This window comes from Equus caballus, chromosome 7 (genome assembly GCF_041296265.1).
Source record: "Equus caballus isolate H_3958 breed thoroughbred chromosome 7, TB-T2T, whole genome shotgun sequence".
NCBI classification, from domain to species: Eukaryota; Metazoa; Chordata; class Mammalia; order Perissodactyla; family Equidae; genus Equus; species Equus caballus.
In genome coordinates, this window is record NC_091690.1 from 3,405,357 (window position 1) to 3,423,177 (window position 17,821).

The 17,821-nt window shown below is 58.0% G+C and overlaps 1 protein-coding gene across 1 annotated transcript; it reads left to right on the forward strand.

Annotated features, from left to right (window-relative positions):
• Positions 1 to 4,333: 4,333 nt before the first annotated feature.
• On the forward strand, positions 4,334 to 11,413 carry FEM1A (fem-1 homolog A). Its single transcript, XM_005614862.4, has one exon. The coding sequence runs from the start codon at positions 7,514 to 7,516 to the stop codon at positions 9,497 to 9,499; it is 1,986 nt and encodes a 661-aa protein (XP_005614919.2). The 5' UTR covers positions 4,334 to 7,513; the 3' UTR covers positions 9,500 to 11,413.
• Positions 11,414 to 17,821: the final 6,408 nt, after the last annotated feature.

Genomic DNA, 17,821 nt, shown 5'->3' on the forward strand with positions numbered 1-17,821 from the left:
AGGCACCGGAATCCGACGGCGCATTAGAGGCTGGTGCAGCTCAGTGTCAAATGTCCCGATTTTGATCGGTGAATTGTGGTTCTGTAAGAGAACGTCCTTGTTCCTAGGAAACGTGCACCGAACTATTTAAGAGGAAGGGTTGTCAAGATTCCAACTTAGTTTCTCCAATTGTCCAGAAAAAAATTATAAATACGTTGTGTCTATATATTTTTATAATATATTATATTTTATTTATATAAAATATTATTTACAATATATTGTGCTTTGTATATGCTATATGATTTATAATATATTTTATACATTATATATTTTATATATTGTATGCATATGTAACATATTAATAATACATTATTGTATCTTGGTATAAATTATAAATATATTAGATAATATAAATATTATGTATCATATTATATACTTATGTACCATATTTATATACTTATATGTAACAAATATATATTATATAGACGATAGTTTATATAATTAGACTATACAATATGATAGTATATATGTGTATATATATAGAGAGAGAGAGAGAGATGAAGCAAACGTCACAAGTTGCAAACCACTGAGGGATCTGGGTAAAGAATATGCAGGAGGGGCCGGCCTGGTGGCGCAGTGGTTAAGTGCACACGTTCTGCTTTGTCAGCCCGGGGTTCGCCAGTTCGGATCCCGGGCGTGGACATGGCACCGCTTGGCACGCCATGCTGCGGCAGGCGTCCCACATAGAAAGCAGAGGAAGATGGGCACGGATGTGAGCTCAGGGCCACTCTTCCTCAAAAAAAAAATTTTTTAAAGATGACAGGCTCAAAGAAAAGTCTCTCTCTTCCTTGTTGTCATAAGGGAGCATGCTCTCTTGCTACTCAATAACACTTCTGTTAGACAGTAGCAGGGGGTCACCTCTTTTTTTTAATTATTGTGGTCATAATAGCTTATAATATAGTGAAATTTCAGTTGTACATTATTCTTTGTCAGTCACCATGTATAATGTGCCCCTTCACCCCTTGTGTCCACCCTCCACCCCCCTTCTCCCTTCCCCTGGTAATCACTAATCTGTTCTCTTTGACCATGCGTTTATCTTCCACATATGAGTGAAATCATCTGGTGTTTGTCTTTCTTTGTCTGGCTTATTTCACTTAACATAATACCCTCAAGGTCCATCCATGTTGTTGCGAATGGGACAATTTCATCTTTTTTCTGGCTGAGTAATATTCCATTGTATATATATATATATATATATATATATATATATATATATATATATATACCACATCTTCTTTATCCAGTCACCCATTGATGGGCACTTGGGTTGCTTCCACATCTTGGCTACTGTGAATAATGCTGCAGTGAACGTAGGGGTGCATGAGTCTCTTTGAATTGTTGATTTCACATTCTTTGGATAAATACCCAGGAGTGGGATGGCTGGGTCATATAGTATTTCTATTTTTAACTTTTTGAGAAATCTCCGTACTGTTTTCCATAGTGGCTGCACCAGTTTGCATTCCCACCAGCAGTGGATGAGGGTTCCCTTTTCTCCACACCCTCTTCAACACGTGTTCTTTTTTGTCTTGGTGACTGCAGCCATCCTAAGGGGCATAAGGTGATATCTTAGTGTAGTTTTGATTTGCATTTCCCTGATGATCAGTGATGATGAGCATCTTTTCACGTGCCTGTTGGCCATCCGTATATCTTCTTTGGAAAAATGTCTGTTCATATCCTCTGCCCACTTTTTGATCGTGCCTTTTCTTTTAGTTATTTGTGTGAACTCTTTATATATTATGGAGATTTGAGGGTCACTGCTTAAGGCCCTCAACAAGAAAGAAGAAAGATATATCATGGCTGCCACTGACGTCAACCATCTCTGCTTGGAGAAGCAGTGACTAACATCGCTCCACCTCGCTCTCCCACCGGAAACTCCTCTCTCTTTCCCCAAACCTCAAATTGCGGGGGATGGATGTCTTTACAGTTCAGACGTCTGTAACAAGAAACAGAAAAACACTTCACCACAGACAGCACAGGAAGCCGTGTGGACAATGTCTGTGTGTCCCTCAGCAATGTCCTATCTTGAGGGGGAAATTAAGAAGACTTTGTTGGCATGTCCTTTGGGTCCGTGTGTTTGGGTCTGGATCCCTCATCCATTGTGCTATAAAAAGAACCATTTGTGTAATTAATTTAGGGACTTGTAAAGAGAAGGGAGAGGCCCTCGTCTTTGGTAGAGAATTTTCCTAAAACGCTGTCCTGTCGGCTTGGAGCGACTCAGCGATGGACTGAGTGTGTCGTGTCTACACTGTGGTCCATCCTCCCGGCCTTTGCTCCTGTGTGTGGTTTTCAAACCTATCCACAAACTCATGGACATCCCTCCCGCATGGGATTCTCTCCCCCAGAAGTGGGCCACTCTTAGCAACTTTCTTCCAGCAAAGAGGATGGGGTGGAAGTGACACTGCGTGGCTCCCGAGGCTGCATGACACCTCCCGACGTCTCCATCTGGAAACACAGTCGCCTTGGAAGTTAGGGTTTCAATATATCAATTTTGGGCGGGCACAATTCAGTCCCCAGAAGTCACTAAGCTCGGGGTCATTGGTGAAGCCAAAGTAGACAGATAGAATGATCTGGAACACTGCTTTCATGCAACAACTCTGAAAAATCCCCGTCCGGGAAGAAAGTATCTTCCCACTTGCTCCTTCCCTCCCCAGCCAGGCCCCGTCCATCCGTCCCCCAGGCTGGCTCCTATATGACCGCACGGCCCGTCTCGGGTGAGTTCTACAGTCAGATTCCAGGCTCTTAAGAACGGGGTCTGCTTGCTCCCCGCACGTCACAGGTGCTCAGAATATCAATAAACACAGCTGAACGATCGAGTGGACGGGAGCCCGCCTGCCAAGGACTCAGGCTGTGCCAAAAATCATGAATTCACCCGGTCCCTTCGGGGACGCACGGAGGCTGTTTCTTAGAAACTAGAGCACAGCATATCTCTCCAGCGAACAGCCAGTTCCCCGGAGAGGAAACAGCCATAGTAAACACGCGCCGGGGGAGCCGTGCCATCGGGTTAGTCATTACAGACCCGAGAATTAAAGCCGGGAGCTGCATCGAACGCCGTTCCAGTCGCTGAGGCTGCATCGCGAGCTGCCCCAAAGCAGACGGGCTGGAAGCAATCGCCGGCCGGGGAAATTGGGCGGCGGGGCTGGGGGCTTCCTCTGTTGCATGCAGGTGGTGTCCACTGGTGGACGGCCGGTCTGGAAGGTCCAAGATGGCTTTTCTCACACGGGGGGAACACCCCAAGTGGGTGGCTGGGAGGCTGTCCCAGAGGGTCTACACGTGGCCTCACGAGCACGATGGGCTTGGCTGGGGGGTGGCGACCCCAGAGAAGCAACGGGAAGCTGGTGACCTTAGTCCCCTGGCTTCAGAAATCTCAGTGCCTCACGTTACTGAATTTGGGGGTGACACCCACCTCTGGGGGACGCAGCCCCAGCAAACGAACACCCTTGTTTGATTCCTTACCAGCCTCCCTTATGCCAGATTCCAGAGTGAAGGGGGTTTTGTCTATTTTTCTCTCGAACCTCATGAATCTGCCTAATCTTTGCCATTGCTCTCTCAGGCTCCCTTAGAACATTGTCTCAGTTTTTCTGAATGTTTCACCTGTTTTTTCATTAAAAACAATTTCAAGTGCCCCGGGATCAGAGCCCCCAGCTGGGGCGTGGTGCGTCCCCGGGGGTCTCGGTGGCCTCTCGGTTCTCGGTGCCCCAGGAGCGCAGCGGCGCGGGCGGCCGGGCCTGTGCCCACACTGGCTGCCGCGCTTAGGGACGGAAAGGCCGCAGCTCAGGAGGAGGAGGTGACACGGGCCAGGACCAGGGCATCTCGGCCACCATCCTACCGCGGGGCGGTGCTGTGTTAAAATGTGCTTCCTGGAACGATCCCTTTATCCAGTCCCTTTATTGAGTACCTACTGCGTGCACGGCACTGTTCTAGAAACTGGGACACAGCGGTGAACAGGACAGATAGAAATCTCTGCCTTGCCCGAGCTGACACGGGAAGCAGGTGGGCTGAGAATAAACGTCAAACTATGTCAATTTGCTAACAGGCGATGTTGCAAAGCGATCTGGGCTCTGGGGAAAAAAAAAATAAGCAAGGCCAGGGGGTCTGGGGAGAGGGGGCGCTGGATTTAGGGTTTGCCCATTTCCGGGGTGTAAATGCTGCCACCAAGGGGGGTTTCAAGCTACGCCAGGGGAGTCACAGAGCGGGAATGGGGACGACACGGGCAGAGCGGCACCGCCATGTGGTATTTCCAGCATGTGGGTGCAGGGGGGTGTAAGTCACCTGGAGAACGAGGAGGGGATGGGTTTTGAGTGTTTATCACCTTTGTTTCTGTATGACCTGTTACGTTTTCAGTCTATGTGAGTTAATTTTCAATACTGGCTGGGGTTAACGTCTGGTTGCCGAAAATCCTGGAGATTTAACAATCAACTCTAGGGGCCAGAACACGCCAGCTCCAGCACGGCCCGGATGGAGGATCCTGAAGAAGATTGAGGTCCTGATACCCAGCGGGGACGGTGACGTGGAAACTCAGTGGGCGCAGGTCCTTACTCTGCTCTACAGCTGAGCACAGTGGGGAGCTCGGTGCTCTGGGTCCCCCCAGATCTCTCCATTTCCCCTCTGTGCTCTCAGTCTTCCTCTGGAAGGCAGATGAATCCCAGAGAAGCTCCTCCCCCTTCCTGGGGACCCCCTCCCTCACCCCAGATTCCTCCGCTGTGTCATCCTGTCAATTCCCCCCCCAATGTCATTCAACCCCGCCCTTCCTCCCCTGGCTGTCCCCTAGAACCGGGCCACTTAGGATGCATTCCCATCGCGTGGCAGAAGATCCAACATTATAGAGGCAGAAAGAAGATAGAAGCTACGACGTGGATGGACAACATGGATGTCGGTGACGTGAGCCAGACACAGAAGGACACACACTGTGTGGTCCACTCACAGGAGGTCCCCAGAGGAGCCACAGCCACAGAGACAGAAAGTGGATGGGGGGCCAGGGGCTGGGGGAGGGGTGGGAGTCAGTGTTGCATGGGGACAGAGCTGCAGTTTGGGGAGATGGAAAGTTCTGGAGACGGATGGAGGGGATGGTGGCACATCCGTGTGAATGTGCTTCATGCCGCTGAGCTGTGCACTTAAAAATGGTTACAATGGTAAATTTCCTGTTATGTATATTTTACTCCAATTAAAAAAAATAATTAGAGAAAACACACAAATATTTAGTTACCAGTAAGTGCACTGGAGTAGGGGTTTTAACAGCAGGAGATTATCTACGTAGAACACGGTACAATTCCACCCTGTGGAATACTATACAGCCATGAAAAATATTGTTGGAAAATGCATGTCATTAGAATGTCACCTTCACCAGGTCAGAAGTTTTTGTCTGTCTTGCCCACTGTAGTACCCCGGTGTCCAGAGCAGGACCTGGCCCCCAGTGGGCAATCTATAAGTGCCCACCCACAGGAGATTTTCTACATAAAATGTGCTGCCTGTTGAACGAACGCAAAAACATTCAAGCTAAGTGCAAAAGAGCAGGCAGCATAGCACCTGCATTTCCTCGATCCCCAAGTGGCCACTTTTCCATATGTTAGTGTTTCAGGAATGAGAAAAAGCCTGAACTGCATTTAACACAAAGCCATGCGCATGTTTAGGATGGTGTGGGTGTTTGCTTTTTTTTGTTTTTGCTGTGGAAGAGCTGCCATTAAATCAAAGGTGTTCTTTTCCACCATCTACGGCAGTCAGGGATGGAGGAAATTCAGAGATGTGCACAAAAAGGATGGGAGAGTCAAGAAATGCTCGGAGATCACCAGCAGGTCTGTCTCGGCCTCCAGTCCTCATATTCACGCTCACTCCCATTTCCAGAAGAAACTCACCCCCCCGGCCCATGGGAGGCAATCTGTCCCCGCCTCTCCCTTCCTGGTGCTCTCCTTCCTTCTCTCTCCGTTACGTGCATCGATTCTGGGACTCCACCAGCAGGCCCTGCATCCCAGGAAGCCATTTCGGAGTGGGTTATGGACTAAATGTTTGTGTCGCCCGGAAATCCATACGTTGCAGCCCTAAGCCCCACGGGATGGAATTCGGCCGTGGGGCCTTTGGGAGGTGACGAGGTCACGACTGGACATCACAGCTCCTGGTCCTCGGGCCGAATAACCCCACCAGCCTCCCTGAGTCTCCAGTCTGCAGACGGCAGATCCTGGGGTTTCTCAGCCTCCATAATTGCACGAGCTAATTCCTACAACATATATTATATATTTTATTTATATATATCTCCTCTTGGGTTCTGTTTCTGCGGAGACCCCTGACGGACACAGCCACCCAGGCTGCGGCACTTGTCACAGGAGCCCGAGCTGACTCATACGGAGCGCTTCCCGAAGATCCACCAAGAAGAATGTCCGTGGCGCCAGGGAGGGCGCCCAGGAAGCGCCGGGTCAAGGAATCATCCAGAAGGACCTGAAGTCTTGGCTGAGACCTGAAGAAGGTCCAAGAGGTGGCCAGGTGAAGCAGGTGCAGAACGGGAGGCGTAAGAGAACACCGTGGGTTTCTAGAACATTCCGGGGCATGCCAACATGCTTCAACTTTCCCATGATTCTCAGTAAATCTGGGGCAGGCAGAAGCCAAGTGGAGGCGGGAGAGGGTTGGGGGTGAGGTGGGACCCCTCTACCCCCAACCCCTAGTGGTGGGGTTGGGGCTTGGTCCAGGACCCCGCGCTCCCAGGGGCCTCACAGTTGCCCTGCTGTCTGTCCCCTTTGAGAAATTCCTAATCATTTTTGGACAGGCAGCTCCACATTTCCCTCCTGCGCTTCGCCCTGCAAATGACTCAGCCGATGCTGCGCGGGTTCAAATCCCGCCCCCAGCTTTTCAATTGCTCCAACGTGCTCGCCCCACCGGCTTTCCAGCCTCTCCCGAGCGCCCCCTGCCGGCCGGCGGCTCGGCCACGCCGAGCCCAAATCAGGCCTTCGCCTTCGTTCTCGCTCCTGATTGGCTCCGTGTCCCTCGCGAGGCCTTTGGGGGAATGTAGTCCTTTGGCCCGCGCCTGCGTGTCCCGTTGGCTCGAGCGCTCTGACAGCCACAGGAAGTACGTCACCCAACCTCCCCGGCTCCCACAAGCCACCGCGCTGGCATTGCGCGACGGGAATTGTAGTCCTCGCGATGCCCGTCTGCGCCGCCAACCGCCGCGATCGGAACAGCAATTCCCACCCTGCACCCTGCTCCCAGCTCGCGGCGACGGATCCCGCTCCCTTCTGGGAGTTGTAGTCTCCACAGCTCCCCGTTCCATCTCTTTTCTACGGAAGGTGCCGGCTCAGAGAACTACATTTCCCCGCACGCTCCCCTTCGCCCAGGGCGCCGGGCCGCGGCGGCCATTTTGTTCCGCCCGAAGAAAAGCCCGTAAGATGGCGGCCGGGGAGACGGTGAAGGTTGCCGCCGGCCCGTCCGGGCTCTAGCCCGCCGTCTCCCCGCGCCCCGGCAGCCGGCGCATGGCCCGGCGGAGGCCCGGAGCATGGACCTCCGCAGCGCCGTGTACAAGGCGGCCGGCGCCGGCAAGCTGCAGCTGCTGCAGAAGCTGCTGAGCGGCCGGAGCCGGGAGGAGCTGGAGGAGCTGACGGGCGAGGTGGCGGGCGAGGGGACGCCGCTGCTCATCGCCGCGCGCCACGGCCACCTGGACGTGGTGGAGTACCTGGTGGACCGGTGCGGCGCGAGCGTGGAGGCGGGCGGCTCGGTGCACTTCGATGGCGAGACCATCGAGGGCGCGCCGCCGCTCTGGGCCGCCTCGGCCGCCGGTCACCTGGCCGTGGTGCGCAGCCTGCTGCGCCGGGGGGCGTCGGTGAACCGCACGACGCGCACCAACTCGACGCCCCTGCGCGCCGCCTGCTTCGACGGCCACCTGGAGGTGGTGCGCTACCTGGTGGGCGAGCACCAGGCCGACCTGGAGGTGGCCAACCGGCACGGCCACACGTGCCTCATGATCTCGTGCTACAAGGGTCATCGCGAGATCGCGCGTTACCTGCTGGAGCAGGGCGCGCAGGTGAACCGGCGCAGCGCCAAGGGCAACACGGCCCTGCACGACTGCGCCGAGTCCGGCAGCCTGGAGATCCTGCAGCTGCTGCTCGGCTGCCACGCGCGCATGGAGCGCGACGGCTACGGCATGACCCCGCTGCTGGCGGCCAGCGTCACGGGCCACACCAACATCGTGGAGTATCTCATCCAGGAGCAGCCGGCCACCCAGGAGGCGCTGCCAGGGCGCGAGCGAGGCGGGCCCGGTGGCGCGGCGCAGCCCCAGAGCGGCCTCCGCTCCCGCCCGGAGGAGCCTCCTAGCGGCGAGTCCTACGAGAGCTGCTGCCCCACCAGCCGCGAGGCGGCGGTGGAGGCCTTGGAGCTGCTGGGCGCCACCTACGTGGATAAGAAGCGGGATCTGCTGGGCGCCATGAAACACTGGAGACGGGCCATGGAGCTGCGGCACCAGGGGGGCACCTACCTGCCCAAACCGGAGCCCCCGCAGCGCGTCCTGGCCTACGACTATTGCAAGGAGGTGAACACCGCCAAGGAGCTGGAGGCGCTCATCACCGACCCCGACGAGATGCGGATGCAGGCCCTCTTGATCCGCGAGCGCATCCTGGGTCCCTCGCACCCGGACACGTCCTATTATATCCGGTACAGGGGTGCCGTGTACGCCGACTCGGGCAATTTCGAGCGCTGCATCCACCTGTGGAAGTACGCCCTGGACATGCAACAGAACAATCTGGAGCCCCTGAGCCCCATGACCGCCAGCAGCTTCCTGTCGTTCGCCGAGCTCTTCTCGTACGTGCTCCAGGACCACGCGGCCAGGGTCAAGGGCAGCGTGGACACGCACATCGGCTTTGCAGACCTCATGGGGGTGCTGTGCAAAGGGGTCCGGGAGGTGGAACGGGCCTTGCAGCTGCCCAAGGAGCCCGGGGAATCGGCCCAGTTCACCAAGGCCCTGGCCATCATCCTCCACCTGCTCTACCTGCTGGAGAAAGTCGAGTGCACGCCCGAGCAGGAGCATCTGAAGCACCAGACCGTGTACCGGCTGCTGAAGTGCGCCCCCCGCGGCAAGAACGGCTTCACCCCTCTGCACATGGCCGTGGACAAGGAGACCCAGAAGGTGGGTCGCTACCCGGTGGGCATATTCCCCTCCCTCCAGGTGGTCAAAGTGCTGCTCGACTGCGGGGCAGACCCGGACAGCAGGGACTTTGACAATAACACCCCGCTGCACATCGCGGCCCAGAACAACTGCCCGGCGATCATGAACGCCCTCATCGAAGCGGGGGCCCACATGGATGCCACCAACGCCTTCAAGAAGACGGCCTACGAGCTGCTGGACGAGAAGCTGCTGGCCAAGAGCACCATTCAGCCCTTCAACTATGTCACCCTGCAGTGCCTTGCCGCCCGCGCCCTGGACAAGAACAAGATCCCCTACAAGGGCGTCATCCCTGAGGAGCTGGAGGCCTTCATCGAGTTGCACTGACCCCGTCCTGAAGGGAGAAACCGGGAGGGGTGTAGCCCACACCGGTCCTCGTCCCCTCTTGGTGATGTTTCATGTGGCGCGAAGTGAGAACGGCTCTCCCGTCTCCAGGGCCCTTCACCTCTGCAGAGAGCGGGAAGGGAGTTAGCGAGCTGCTGGTGCTAGGAGCCTTCCGGATCTCGTGCTTGGGGGTCTGTCTTTCTCTGGAGTACACGCACCCGTCCTTCGTTGGGAGGAGACGCTCAACTTTGCACACATCCCGTCTGCCGTGGTTTGGGGGAATTTGGCCTTCTCACCTCGAGGCAGAGGGATCGAAACCATTGCCTTCCTCCCCTCCTAGAAACAAGAAGAAGCCGGGAATCAAGTCCGTCCTCCTTTGCCCTTTACGTGGCTGGATCGACGTGGCTGCCAAATGCAGTGTTAGGACTGGGGGCTCCCAAGGTGGGAAGTTAGAGGCTCAAGAAACAAGACCAGCTCTCACTTCTTCCGGCACCATCTGGACTGTTTCCCTCCCTCATTGCCGTGGGCACGGCCGCGTGGGCAGGGCTCGCTGCCTGGGCAGCCTGCCACTTAACGTAGCTTTTGGCTGGTTTGGTGTTTCATTTACTTCATAAGTGGGCAGGTTACAGGCCTTGCGCGGGAGTCCTGAGGTTTTGCTGCCATTTTGGTTTTTTTTTAAAAGAATTTTGTTTGTCAGACTTGATCAGTTAATGTCACCCAGCGAGGGTTTGCTGTGCCTGAGGTGGCCGAGGCCATCAGGAGTGAGCTTTATGACGTGAAGAATTTGGCGAGGGAGGTGGACGTCCTTGCCATCGGTCCCTAAAACACAGGTGACTGCGTTTCTTAAAACTTCGTGTGGGCTTCCTGACTCCCTGTTCTCGTAGGAAGAGAAGTATTTTCCAAACAGCAGAGGAGCCAGGCTCGGCGCGAGTTGCCCTCCAAGCAAGAGCTCGCATGATTGGCTTGGGGGTCGGTTTTCACGGTCTCTGAATTAGAACCCCAGGCCGCTTCAGCCTCATGCGTTGCATATAAATGCACGGTTTCATGATGGGCGTATCCAGCCCAAGTGACTGTAGCCACTTTTTTTTTTTTTTAGCTGCTCAAGGACCCGAATCCAGGTCTTCCTGAGAAAAGCCCAAAGACAGCATTAACTCCATAACCGAGCTAGAGGAGGCAGTGAATGTGGAGAATGAGTTGCCAACAAAGGGGTCACAAAGTCTTGATTTTCTGTCCCCTGGGGTATAACATGCCCGCACTAGGGAACCTGACTCGGTGAGATTTTTCTTAGGTGTGATACTGCATCCGTCCTGGCAGGCCAAAGGAGACTGTTCTCGGCCTGCTTGGAGAGCAGCAAGTCGCAGAAGGGGACGGAAGCAGCGGCCCCCACAGCTCAGGAGAAGGGTCACTTTCAGGACAGCGGCATTCGAATCCCGTGCCTCTCATGCGGCCACACCGTGGGGCAGCTCCATGGAGGCCCTCGGAAGCCACAGCGGGTCCCCGATGTCCTGCCCTAGGAGGAAACGAGGTCTCGTTTGGATTTGCAGTGTTAGTTAGCACATTATTTATTTACAGGACCAGGTTTTACCTCCCACCGAGGCGGGAAACGCAGCCGCCATTCCTCCCAAAGCACGGAAGGAAGGAACGAGGCGGTTCCAATGGTGAGTCTCGGGCGCCGAGGTTTAAGTCGATAAAAAGACGCCATTGGAAGAGAACCGCCTGACAGTTCCTTGCTGGCGTGGGTCGGGGGAAGGCGGCGGGAGGGGGCCGTGGGGAGTAAGAGGCCCTGGGGCTGGTCCGTGGAAGGGACCGTCCCTCAGGCCACCGTCTCACTGGAGGAGTTTGCTTACATGCTGGGGCTTCGTGTCCGAGTCCTTTCGGAAAACGTGTTACTGCATTAAAAGAAAAAAGTGAAAACCACCGACTTAGTCCAGACCCCAGCTTTGCGGGAAGGTCGCCACGGGAAGGTGGTGGCGTGACCCACCTGGAAGGCAAGGAAGGGCTGAGGGAACAGCGTCCTGGCCCAGGAGGTCCCTCCGTCACCTTGGTGGGCTTCCTGGGGCTGGGGAGAAAATTCGGCCCCCCTTTTCCATGCCCTGCCGTGAGGGGCGTGAAGTCCTGGTTTTCCCCACGTTGGCGCAAACCCCTCCCCCAAAAGCATCACCCCATTAGTTGGTCCTTGAGTAGTTGAAGTCCCAGGGGCCCGTGTCACCAGCATGTTCCGAGGGGTAAGGATTGAGCGGTAACCCCCGAGGCTGATGATCTCCCCACGTCCTCACCCCCGTTGTGATGGGGACGTGTCGCCTCCTGTAGCACATTGGGTTGGAGCGTCTCCACCTCCTGGTGTCATTGGGGACCCAGCATCTCTTAACAGCCGACACCCAGCAGTGGGAATGTGTCCCTGCCTCGAAGGAGTGGAGTTGGACTCAGTAGGTGCTCTCAGAGCCGTCTCCCAGGAGACTTGTAACACTAGCGAGCTTTTATTGAGCTCTGACTGGATGCTGCCACCATCTTTTATGGTTCCGTGGGCCCCCTCATTTACTGCTCACAACCGCTCGGTGAACTAGGCATTATGATTATTCCAGTTTTGCAAGTGGGGGAAACTGAGGCTATTAAGAGTTGTTATGGGACCCGCCAAAGAGGAAAACTGATCTGAGCCAAACACTCTTTACAAGCCCACACCTGCAAATTGTGACTTTAGCCTCAGATTTCAGGCAAAACCATCTTAGAACAAAGCCCAGGTGGGTTTCAAGTGAGGGTTGATCCAGCAGGTCAGGACTGTTCAGAATGAGCTGGTTCCCAGGGGATGTCCTGAGCTGGCAGCCAGCAGAATGGAAGGCATCTTTCCGCCAGCCCGAGGCCTGAGGTTCCCTCGAATTGGACCAGTCACAGGAGCCTGGGAGTGCAGTGTGCTGATAGGCCCAACCTGGGCCACCTCGGGGGTGGGGGGAGCCCACCTCCCCAGGCATCTGCACTCCGGGTGAAAGTGGAGTTGCTGGAAGATGGGGGAGCAGAGGCCCTGGAGGATGGCAAAAAACCCTCCGAGGGTTATTGCCTGCCATTTGTCAGTGAGAAGAACAAGCTCAGAGAGGCTGCGTGGCCTGCCCAAGGCCACACAGCCAGGATGTTGGCCCACGTCACTGACAGATGGGCAAACCGAGGCTCAGAGAGGGCAGAGGTCTGCCCAAGCTCACCCAGCTAGGAGGCCTCGGGGTCAAGGCTGAAGCCCGAGGTTGGGGGTGTCCAAGAGCGAGCCACCCACCCCCCAGTGGGAGCCCCCACCCCATGCACTGTCCCTTCACACACACTTCCTGCTGCTGCAGAGCTGACCCCAGCCTGAGGTTGTGCCCCCTCCCTCCTCTGCTTGCTTAGTGCCCCCCGGCCTTCTGGAGCCCCCGGGGTGGGGCCGTCTGTGCTGGTTACCCCCGAGGGACCCCCGTGTGGAGGGAGCGAGTGAATGAGTGAATGCCACTCGCCTCCAGGAAACCCAGGCCCGCGGCCTCCACAGCCCGGGCAGCAGCCGGGCGGGGGGAGCAGCCCTGGTGGCCTCGTGCCCCAGGGGATCCAGCGCTGTCATCTGAGCAGTGTTTACGGAGCGCAGCGTCCCCGGCCGAGGTTAAAGATAGCACCAGAGTCACGTCCCCGCCAGGAGGCCGGGCACTCGGGGCGGGGGGGGAGTCCAGGGGGCCCTGCCTCGTCCCTGGAGGGAGGCTGGGGGTGCGGATCCCTCTGGCACATTCGGTGGGGACACAGGGCAGGCCCACGGTTGCCACAACACACGTTAGGCCAGCGCCAGCCCTCCGGCGGGGGCGGGGACGGGGACGTCCCCTCCCGTGACCCCAGCACCTGTGTTTCTGCTGAGTCACAGAAGCGACACCGGACCTCAGCGTGGGACGGGACCCTAGAGACTCCCCAGGGCAGCCCCCGCCCTGCCCTCTGCCCTCATGCCCTCTAGTCAGAGCGCATCAAGCAAGGATCGTCAGCCAGTGTCGCCTCCTCCATGAAGCCCTCCCAGATGGTTGGAAACGCAGCCCCGGCCATCCCTCCCCCTCCACGTCCCCACTGTGGGTTCCCTTCTCAACCCTCATAACCTTAACCCCTATAATTACCTTTTTCTTTACCTCCTGGTTCCTTCTTCCGAATGGCAACTACACCACCTCCTTCCCTCCTGTGTCCCCGGCGCCTCGCAGAAGGCCTGATGCACAGTAGCTCACTGAGCGTTTGTTGAATGACTAAATGAACTCACGTGGCTTGTTCACAAAGCAAGGAGGCCGGTGTGGCCGGATCAGAGTAAGCAGGGGAGAGGGCCGGGGTGCAGGCTGACCGGGTGCGCCCTTGAGGCCCCGGGGAGCCCGGTTTGGGTTTTCTCTTTGGGGCGATGCCGAGGAGGGGCCAGCGCCAGCCTCCTGTTTTGTGAGTTAAGCTGTATCGACACTGTATCACGCTCACCGACCGACACCCATCGGGCCCGAAACCTCCAGAATTTCTACTGATGGAAAAAGCGCGTCCACCCCAATCTCAAGTTTCACCCTCGGGAGCTAGAAAAAAGCGCAAATTCAACCCAAAGCGAGTGGAAGCGAGAGTGGCCCCCAGTGAACCAGAAACGGGCAAATGGAAAGCTGGTTCTTTGAAAAATGGGATAAAATGGAATGAAACCCACGTTGGGGGGGGGGGGGGTCCGGATTCGCGCTCATCCAGAGACCGCGCATGCGCACTGGGCTGCGGGTGGGGAGGGGAGGATGGTCAGGACGCCGCGCACGTGGCCTCGGGGGCATCCCGCCCCCTCCGCTGCCTCAGTTTCCTCCTGTGGGCAACGGGCTTCACGTCCCATTCAGGGGCTTTCAGTCCAGTCGCGGGGTCCCTGCGACCGTCACCCCCGCTGAACTCCGGGAGAGAAGAAGAGGGTTGATTGACAAGCCGTCTAAGGGGAAATGGGAAGGGGCAGCAAACACCCCGAGGCCGGGGGACAGGGGGACACAGGTGGGGCTCGGTGGGGGGACCCCGGAGGATGTCACACGGCCCCACGTGACAGCAAGGGATGGGGACGGGGACCCCGCACCTCTCCCAGCCTGCCGGCCTCCGGCGTCCAGGCGGCAGCACAGAAGGGGACGGAGAGCCCGTGGGGGGGCGTCTCAGGGGGACCCCCGGGCAGGACAGGAGATGGGGCCAGGCCCCCCCGAGAGCTCAGGCAGCTCCTTGTCGTGGGCAGACGACAACTTTCTTAACTTCTCTGGGAAACGGGGAAGTCTGCGCGCGTCCCCGAGGCCGCGCGGGGGGCCGGGCATGCGGAGGGCTGGCTGTGTGACCTAAGGCGAGCGGCCGGCCTCTCTGGGCCCTGGTCCCGCACAGCAGCAGACGGAATGGGTTCCGGAGACCCGGTGAACCGGGATGTTTCTAACGAAGCCCCTGTCGCTGTCACGGAGGCCGGCAGCGGGGGACGGGGCGTTGACCTGGCCGGGAACTCGGCTGTCTCGGGGGTCCCTGCCCCCCGCCCCGGGCTCTCGCGGGAGGACGTCCCTCCCCAGCCCGGGGCTGAACCCGCGGTCCCACAGCGCCCCCTGGTGGCGCGCGCGCTCATCGCAGCCCCGTCTGGGTCCCCAAGGATAACGGAGCGTCCTGTCCCCGGGGTGGGGGGTGGGGGGGGTCCCCACCGCCGAGCTGTGCACCCCAGGAAGGGCAGGACGGAGTCTGCGCCAGGCAAGCCTGTGTCCCCCGAGTCTGGAACCATCCCCGGCATACAGTAGGCGCTCAAGACATACTGCTCAACGGAGGAATGAATGAATGGATGTGGAAGGAAGGGAGGGAGGGGACGGTCACCAGCGGGCGGGAAGCGAGCAGGGCCCGGTGGGTGCGACTGTAAGTGAATTTGAAATAGGGGGCTCCGAGAAGCCCCCGTGAGAGCCAAGATCTGGAGGAGGCGCGGAGGGAGCTACGTTGGTGTCTGGAGGAAAAGCATTCCAAGCAGAGGGCACAGCCCGTGCAAAGGCCCTGGGGCAGGCTCGGGCCTGGCGTGTTGGGGGAAGAGCGAGGAGGCCATGTGGCTGGAGCAGAGGGAGGAGGCGGAGGGAGGGCAGGGAGGGGACAGGGCAGGTCGTGCGGGGCCTGGGGGGCCGCGGAGGACTCGGGTGCCTTTTAAATTTTGACCCACGGGAACGTATTCCTCGGGATGCCACATTGCTTGTGGGGAGGGGGGTGGGCTCTGCCACCTCCTCCGTGTCCCGCCAGGCAGCGGGACAAGCAGACCGTGCCGGCGATGCCGATTTGCAAGATTCAAACGCAGCGCCCGCCTCAGTTCTGCCCGGGCCAAGCCGAGGCCGCGCCTGTGCTGTGCGACACTGGGCCAAGCGCTACCCTCTCTGGGCCCAGAGACGGGAGAACGTTTGTCAAAGCTCTCACCATGTCAGAAGGCCCTCAGTCCAGGCAGGGACACCGCTGTTGACCTCGGAAAAGAAATCCTCTGTCACCCAAGCACGTTTCACGGCTTTTAAAGACGGGGAAATTTTTCAAAAATTCTCCTCCTCTTTTTCTTTACACTGTTTGGCCCAGAGTGGACGCGGGGCTTCCCCAGGAAACCCCAGTCCCACGTGGCCCCGGGGGTTGCTGTCCCGGGAGCAGGTGGCGGCCACCAGGGGGCACTGGGACCACAGGAATTGTGGCTCGAGCCCCCGACTCGGGAATTGTGGCCCCACCTGGAGTTGCCCTGTCCTCCAGGCCATCGCCCATGCTGTTCCCACCTCCAGGAACACTGTTCCTTGCCCCTGGCTCATTCCAACTTATGTCTCTGGGCTCGGCTTACTCCCTCCTTCCAGAAGCTTCTCTTAATCCCCCCGGGCTGGCTGGGGTGCCCTGTGGGCCCGGCAGCCCCCTGCCCCTCCCGGCTACAGCCTTGATCACGCCGTCACTGTCTCTGTCTCTGCCGCCGGGCCACACACCCTGAGGGGACAGAACGAGGTTGTCTCGGGTCACCTCAGGGGGGTGACCAGGCATCACCGTGCCCACAGGGCCTGCACACAGTAGGAGCTCCATAAATGCTGGTTGGCTCAGTGGATGGATGGATCCACACCCTCCCCACTCGCTGCCCGTTGAACTTCCCCAGGGACAGGGAACAGGTCTGTGTCCCCAGCGCCTGGCACAGGCCCGCACACAGCAGGTGCTCCATAGTTATCTGTCTGAAGGATTCACTCATTGAGCGCTTGCTGCATGCCGTGCCCCATGCTCGGGTTCCGAAAACACCGCAGTGACCCAGGCGGACCCCTCCCGGGCCCCTCGGGGTGGGCGCTTGATAACAAAAAGAACAAAAATACTTCAAAGAATTGAGAAATCGGTCGACAGACGAGCAGGCCGCACAGGCTCGGGCTGGGCTAGAACCCAGCAGAGACGCCTGGCCCTTCCACCTCCCTGCGAAGCCTACTGAGGCGCTGTGTGACCTTGGATAAGTGACTTCACCTCTCTGGGCCTCCGTTTCCTCCTCTGTGAATTGGGAGGATGCAATGAGCTCATCCGGCTTAGGACTTTCAAAATGACCGTCCTTTAAAGATGCCGGGGTGACGCAGGGACATGTCGGTCTCCCCTCCCTGCCCCCCGCCCTGTTCCCTCTGTTCCAGCCACACCAGCCCCCTCACTGTCCTGCCCCAGGGCCTTTGCACGGGCTGTTTCTTTACCCAGATCACCCCCCCGCCCCAAGCTCTCCCAAGCACGGCCATTTCCTTCTCTTCCTCCAGGTCTTGGCTCGAATGCCATGCCACCTCCTCCAGGAGGCCCTCCCTGGCCTCCCGGGACACCCCCATCCCCTGCCCTGTTTAGTTCCTCCCAAGTCCCTTCACTTTCCGAGATGCTCTTCCTTCCTCCTCGCATGACTCATTCGCGGCTCCCTCCGGGCCCACGTGCGCCGCCGCCCCCCCCGCTGCACCCCCGCTGCCCGGGACAAGCCTGGCACACAGTAGGCGATCAAGAAATGGTTGGGGGGGGGGGTCCCACGGCCGGACCCCCGGTTCTCTGCCGCTGGCGGTGGCCTGGAGGACCCGACACCTGCCGTGGCCACGCCCCCAGCCCCCCCTCCCCGCCCGGAAGCCCGGCCCCGGGGCTCCCCTGCCGGGTTTCGTTTCAGGGCGCCCGCGTGAGTCAGCGGCTCACACAGCGGGCGGTGCTGGCGGCGCGGGTGACTCAGGTCGGGGCGCCGCGGGTGGAGGAAGGGCCATGGGGCATCCGCGCGCCCCCCGAGCCGCCCTCCTTGCAAGTGGGGCGTCTTCAATGACAACGTCCTTCGGGGACCAGGAGTCACCTCCTTGAGCCTCGCTCCGCCCCTTCTGTAAAATGGGCCCAACTGGC

Coding starts and splice junctions, on each gene's coding strand:
- FEM1A (XM_005614862.4), top strand. CDS start 7,514: ATGGACCTCCGCAGCGCCGTGTACAAGGCGGCCGGCGCCGGCAAGCTG.